General features: G+C 41.7%; 1 protein-coding gene across 2 annotated transcripts in view; it reads right to left on the bottom strand.

Moving 5' to 3' along the window:
• Positions 1-264: 264 nt before the first annotated feature.
• bmp1a (bone morphogenetic protein 1a) overlaps positions 265-6,771 on the bottom strand; it is a 30,231-nt gene continuing 23,724 nt past the window's right edge. The window contains exons 12-20 of one of the 2 annotated variants that reach the window (XM_075468668.1): positions 6,538-6,733; positions 6,191-6,316; positions 5,066-5,226; positions 4,720-4,900; positions 4,492-4,617; positions 4,188-4,315; positions 3,578-3,791; positions 3,132-3,382; positions 265-1,740 (exon numbers count right to left, since the gene is read on the bottom strand). In XM_075468668.1, the coding sequence (XP_075324783.1) occupies positions 1,606-1,740; positions 3,132-3,382; positions 3,578-3,791; positions 4,188-4,315; positions 4,492-4,617; positions 4,720-4,900; positions 5,066-5,226; positions 6,191-6,316; positions 6,538-6,733 (1,518 nt within the window). In that variant the 3' untranslated portion in view covers positions 265-1,605. Of the gene's footprint in view, positions 1,741-3,131; positions 3,383-3,577; positions 3,792-4,187; positions 4,316-4,491; positions 4,901-5,065; positions 5,227-6,190; positions 6,317-6,537; positions 6,734-6,771 lie in introns of both variants that reach the window. The other variant, XM_075468670.1, reaches the window with a different exon arrangement.

The raw sequence follows: 6,771 nt of genomic DNA, 5'->3' as shown, positions 1-6,771 counted from the left end.
ATACTAATTCACACTTTAGAATTGTTTTCCCGTGTTTAGTGGTGGTTACATTACCGTCTAAGTTCTGTTACCTTCACGCGTGTCCTTGAATGCACTCAGTTAGCAAGTCAGTACACTTCCAGAAGATGGTATCCCTACAATGTCACAAAACTGGTGTGCAGGTCCGAATTAATCCTGTGAATAAAGGTTAGACATCAAATAAATGTTTCAAACTGAAAGTTCATACGACATGGTGTCGAATGACAAATAAATGGAGAGAAAGAGTGAGTGAACAACAAAGTATATTCAACATAGACCAGTGGCTATACATGAGAAGGCAATGATGGAGCCAACTTCAACAGCATCTTTCCACCTTTACATTATACTGTTTATGTAATCACTATAACAATAAATAGCCAGGCTCATTTGGTTCTTGAGAAATACTTAATTGTACCAAGAAAAGGCATTTTCTCTGGAGAGAAATTACTTTACATCAGAACTGTAAATCGACACTGAAACATAAGTCATATTTTATTTTACCCCACGTTACAGGGCACACACAATGTTCAAGTATGCCTGAGGAACTAGATGGAGCAATAAAAAAAGAAAAAAGAGAATAGGAGATAAAATGCATTTAAAAATGAATGAACTGGCATTGCATTTCAAGCTCATGATTTTGGAACAATTCACTGTAAAGTGCTAACTGGTTCGAGCTGAGAAAAGCACATGTTCCCTTTGAAAGATCAAACACATTACTTTATACATGGAGGTACAGTAAAAGCCAGTCATCAGGCAAGCGATTACCAACCAGAAAACATGGACCACATTTCATTTATTAGTCCTTTAATAAGATAACTGCTTCCTTAATTTCCTTGTTAATGGTAACAACGAGAATCTTGTCACTGGTTGCCAGGACAATACCAATTACAAATGCTGGTGTTGTCACTGTACAATTTTCCTTCTCGGCTTGTGATTACATGCAACTGACTGACATACAGTATCAAAATCTCAAGTAGAGTCCTTTCAATCCTCTTAAGGACAGGAATCCTTGAACCGAATAGATGAGAGAGTGTGGAGAGGAGAGCAATTATTGAGAAGTGCAGGATATGTTCCCATACTCCCCCTTCTCTTCCTCTCCTCCCCCTGGATGTGGTGGTCTGGCCCGACAAAAGCAGGGATCTGTCCAGCTGATGCCTGCCTTCCAACAGGTCCTGAGATATCACTGTTTTCCTTTGTGCCTCTCATTGGGAGGCATGTTTTAAAAAAAAAAAAAAAGGAAAGAAATAGAATCAATCAAAAAAAAAAAAAAAAAAAAAAACATCTGGAGGGGACTGGGTCATAAATCTTCCCCTGTTGTCTGCCTAAAGCGGTCGTTCACCCTCCCACCCCAAACCTAACCATAAAAAGGTAAAAACAAGGTGTACTGCAGAATGGCTTTACTCCTCACAGTCTGTGGGGGGAGCTAGAGCCCCTAGGAGCTGAGGTGCGGTTGGTGGACTTGCGGCTGTTGTGTCGTGCCCGACTGATCTTGGTGGCCGAAGGTTTCCGAGCATCGGGCTGGCGCCTCCCCTGGGGGCCCCTCCGTTTGCCTCTTTGCCCTGCACGGCCCCTTCCGGCCCCCACTGGTCACTTGCGAGAGTGGAGTGTGTCCTGGAACTTGGTGCTGGTGTAGCGGACATGAAAACCTTTTTTGTTGATTGTATCATCAGAGCGAAACTTGATCACAATGGAGTCACCGGCTGAGTAGATCTCCTCTGGAGGCTGTAGGGAGGGACAAAGCAAAATAGTCATTAGTGGTTGTGGCTTTCTGCTCGTTTGACTGCGCTCCAATAAAAACTTAAGTCCTCTCACATGCTGAAACTGAGGTCAAACCGGTGACAGTGAAGACCAGCCTCTGACTGCTTGTTCTGTCACAGCCAGAGGTGTGTAGGGGTTAGGGTTCAGACCGACCCCTTGCAGCTTTACTCTGACTCAGGATTTGGCTGATAATCAAGGATATAAAAACACCCTGATGATTAGGGCCAGGTGTGTCACTGCAGAGAGCTCCGATTAGAGCCACACAACACAAAGCACTTCATATATTTCAACACTGTCTTCAGTATAACTCCAGCAAAACTGTTTCCAGTAAAGCAAAAGGGAAGTTAATTGTTTTATGTGAGCAAAAAAAAAAGAAAGTATCCAACTTAACCTTGCTTTGTCAGAATACCATATGAAAATTAATTTAAAACATCACTTTGAAAAAATAATTAGTTGTTTAAGGTCCTCAGTGAGCCGCTTTGTGGCTCTGACAAAGACAAGTGATGCAAAATGAGAGCAGCCACAGCTGCGGCACCAGACTGTAAAAACACCAGACCGCTGATTAAAGCTGCCAGTCAACATTAAAAATATACTGTATCTACAATGGCACATAACTCTCGGCAAAGAGGATTTAAAACGCAAGACGAAAGCAGCCAACCATTTTTATTGTACACCCAGATAAGGTCTGCCTCTGCTGAGAAAAAGCCTGGGGCTAAAAGAAAGTCTCCCCGCACCATAAATGAGTTTTCACCCTACTTTGGACTGAACGATGTCAGTTTATTTCAACCTGTTTTATAAAAGGAAACTTGATTGAGCTGCTCCCAAAGGTACTGAGGGTGCAATGTCCCCTCAAGCAGATGATTCATAGGAAAATGGAGGAATAAGAGGCCGGATCTTATTAATGAAGCATGTAAATTGAATCAAACTGCTCTCTGACCTGAAGATTCTTGTGTTTCTAATCCCTGTTGGCCTCATTGCTCCACACTCTAAAAGCAATATCAGCATTAAACGATTGTTTTGCAATTCTAATCCAATGCTGGAATCTCTGATGACCTTTCAACACCAAGAGAGTTACTGCTTGTGTTGACCTACAACCACCTCCACAGCAACACTCCCAAACTCAGAGGATCTTTAAGCGATTTAACTGTCGGATGGACTGGAATCAAAAATTCTTGGGTGGTTCAAAAAGTCACACAATTACAGACAACCAAAATAAGTAATTCAAGAGCAGATGTAATCCCAAAACACTCATCTGAACACTCCTGTTACACTTTTAAACAAAATAAAGGGCTAAAATGTTTTTCTAACAAGACATTCAGAGAGGAGAGATTAATAGACTTTAGTTTTTTGTTTACCCCTGAGCCACAGTAACGTCCCAGCCGTGGAGACTTTGTGTCAGCTCCATCAAAGAGCTCCATGTAGTCGTAGCCGCAGTCAGCCTCCTCCTCAATCTCAAAGGTCTGGAAGATGAGCTCCACGCCGTAGCCTTTCTCAGCCGAAATCACCCACTGACAGTCAGAGGCTCCGGGATAATTATTATCCCCAAACTGGGCATGGGAGAACAGGTCCTTGGTTTTGACTTCAGCCTTTAGACGACCTCCACACTCTGGACAGTTAAGTGTAGTCAAGTTTATAAGAAGAAAAAAAAAGATTTTTAGTCTAGACTCAAACGTATACAAAGGATCCTTGAACATGCTATACGAAGTTTAGTAAATTTACTCAATTCCTGCTAAGCTATTAATGCATTAAACTGACGCATTAAGTCTAGAAGTCAAACTGATTTCTGTCATAACATTCTTACCTGCAGAATGGGAAGCTTCAAAGCCTTTTTTCTGCACAGAGTTATCAGAGAAAAAACGAATAAACAATTTGTTGCTGCTAGATGTGATGGGTGAGGGTTTCTTGGTGCCACAGAAGCGGCCGAGGGAGCTTGCTTTTGTATCTCGCCCGTCGTAAATCTCAATGTGATCATAAGCACATTCCAGGTGGGCCTCCAGGTCAAGCTCATTAAAAGCCTATCAGAGAACAAGATGATGAATGAGATTAAGCAATGGACACTGACATATTCTAGACTTTTCTTTTTTTTTTAGATAATAGTTTTATAGCAATGAATTATATGCTGCATAAGAAAATTCTGAGTGGAGGACTGAAGTCATTTAAAAACAGATACTTGTAGCACTTGTTTGTAATTCTATGATCTGTACTCTTCATTTGCAGCACAGTGAACAAAAGTGCAGGCAGTAACAGAAGGGGGAGCCACATATCATCATGTAATTACTGTAACAGTTTCTAACAGTAAACACAGATGTCCCTAGTAAATTTAACAGTACAATATATCTGATAAGGCACACATAAATAAACACAAGTGGTAAGTGAAATTATCAACGAGAGCAGGAGGAAGTGGCACATACGATTTTGATGCGGTGGCCTGGAGTTGTGGTGAGTGCCCAGGTGCATGCTTTCTTGCTGGGATATTTATCCGGCCAATTGGGACTGGTAATGATACCACTTACACTATTCACAGTGTGATCACAGCCGGCTGTAAAAAAAAAAACAAAAGAAAGAAAAAGAAATACATCACTGATTGAACACAACTCTGCAGCTAATACAGAACAGCCAAACATTTAGACTGAGCTCAAATTTCAGCATACCCTCACTAACCATACAGGTAAAAGTGTCAGCGCATCAAACAGATGGAAATCTGTGGTGAAATACCTTCTTTACAGTCGTGCTTGTTCTCATGCAGCACAAAACCACTCCTACACTGACAGCTGTAGCTCCCAAAGGTGTTGACACACTCATGCTGACAGCCCCCGTTCTCCTTAGAGCACTCATCTTTGTCTGAGGAAGAACAGAGGACACATTTGTGGCTCTTCACTTTGACAGTCGCAGCTCTGTCAAAGTGACGTGAGAGAAAAATAAAAACACTGCAAGAGAACTCACCTGAAAAGAACTGGGCTTTGAAGCCCTTTTTGGACACTGTATTGTCTGATTTGAACTCAATGCGCATGTTGTTGTACTGAGAAGTGATAGCTTCTGGTTTCTCTGTCCCACAGAACTTCCCATGTAGCCTTGAGTCGGCTGAGAGTCCGCTGCGCACCTCTACATAGTCGTACTTACAAACCTGTGCATGGAAACGGAGCATGTGAGAAGGCTGGGACATTTTGTTTGGTTTTTAATTATGAAACACAGGAGTGGAAAATATTTGACAGAGAAGAGATGTGGGGCAATGAGGAAGAAAACAGAACAAACCCACCCCGTGTCGATTCATAATAACCCAATTGCTCACGTCATTGCCCTCAGTCTCGAAGACGTCAAAGAGCAGAGTGATGCGATACTGTGTGGGGGCAACCAACTGCCAGATGCAGTTCTTGTTTGGAGGGTACTCTCTGGGCCACCCTGGACTGGTGATCGAGCCATTCAGCTTCGTAATGAAGCCTCCACAGGCAGCTGGGTAGAACACACAAAAAGGGAGGAGACGAGGACAAACAGTTAGAGATGTAACAGAGAGAGATGCAGATGTGCCGACTAAAAGATACATGAAATGACCATGTTTTAGTAGTACATCCCAAATGTTACATTTCCCTTTGAAATATATTTTCAGTATTCTGTTAATACTGTTTTTTTTTTTTTTAATTTACCCTGATGACAGCCTGACCTTCCTGCCAAGAAAGCTTTGTATCAGTTATGCAACGCACACCTTTGTGGCTGCAACAAAAGCTGTGTAGACACGTGGATTATGAGGATTTCCATATGCACAATAAACAATATCTACCTATAGATGTAAGGGCATTACATCCAGACCTATTTATTTTTACAGCATATAAACATAGTTTCAGTTCTATATATATATATATATATATATATATATATGTATATAGGACCCTATATATATATAAAAAAAATACATACATATTGTTAATAAGCATTATTTATGCTTTACTGATACCATATCCTTGCATAATGGTAGCATGTGAGTGCATCTCCTATTTATTATCATTATTATTCCATTTTAACAAAGAGAACAGAACTTTATTCAACTTTTCTTTTTAAATCTTTTTTTGGGACAACGTTAATGGTTACATTTTTTAAACTCATACGTACATCAAAGTTGAAGTTATGTCTGACTTCCTCTAGGGGCAGAAATGGGATAAGTGGTAATATGGCCCAGGTTGTAAACTAGCACTTAGCTCTGAAATAACAACCTATAATTTGAGACAAAAATAAAGCTTGCGTTGTTCTATCACAAATCTCCAAAAGACCATGCCCAGCCAGCACAGCCATCTCTGCTGGCATTTTTTCAGGCATTTGTGAATGACTGTACTTATTGTATTTGGGTGGCTAACAGTGTAAAGTGCTTTAGGATGTAAATGACATGGTGAGCAGGGCTGCTGACTGTCCTCCCTGTACTTACCCTCACAGCTGCGCTTGTCAGCAGCCAGCTCATAGCCTGGGTCACAGGCACACTTGTAGCTGCCTAGTGTGTTGACACAGCGTTGCTCACAGCGACCGTTGTCCGGTTTGGAGCACTCATCCGTCTCTGGAAACACAAAGATATGTTAGGGCCCTTTCAGTTGGCCCCCCTGGTTCAATAGCTTACAAGAGAAACCCTCCAAAGCAACAGCAGAGCCAGGAAAAACTTGTTGCACAGAAGCAAAAGGTGCAAGCAGAACAAATGTATGGCAGAGGGCTTCCCGGAACATGTCACATATACAGATGTTGACATTTTTTCTGAAACGTTTGCTCCCTTTGGCCCCTCACCTTTGAAGAAGTTGGCTGCAAAGCCAGCCTTGTTGACAGATCCATCTGAAACAAATTTCATCCACAGATGGTTGGAGCTGGTTTTAATGTCATCCGGCTTGTCGTAGCCACAGAAGCGACCCAGCAGAGGACTGTTTTCAGACATCCCATCACGCACCTCCAAGTAGTCATAAGCACAGCTGTCATGTCTCTCAATCTAAAGAAAGGAAGAGTGTTTGGAATTTAAAAAAATAA

This window comes from Odontesthes bonariensis, chromosome 6 (assembly GCF_027942865.1).
Source record: "Odontesthes bonariensis isolate fOdoBon6 chromosome 6, fOdoBon6.hap1, whole genome shotgun sequence".
NCBI classification, from domain to species: Eukaryota; Metazoa; Chordata; class Actinopteri; order Atheriniformes; family Atherinopsidae; genus Odontesthes; species Odontesthes bonariensis.
This window is presented reverse-complemented; position numbering and strand designations above follow the sequence as displayed.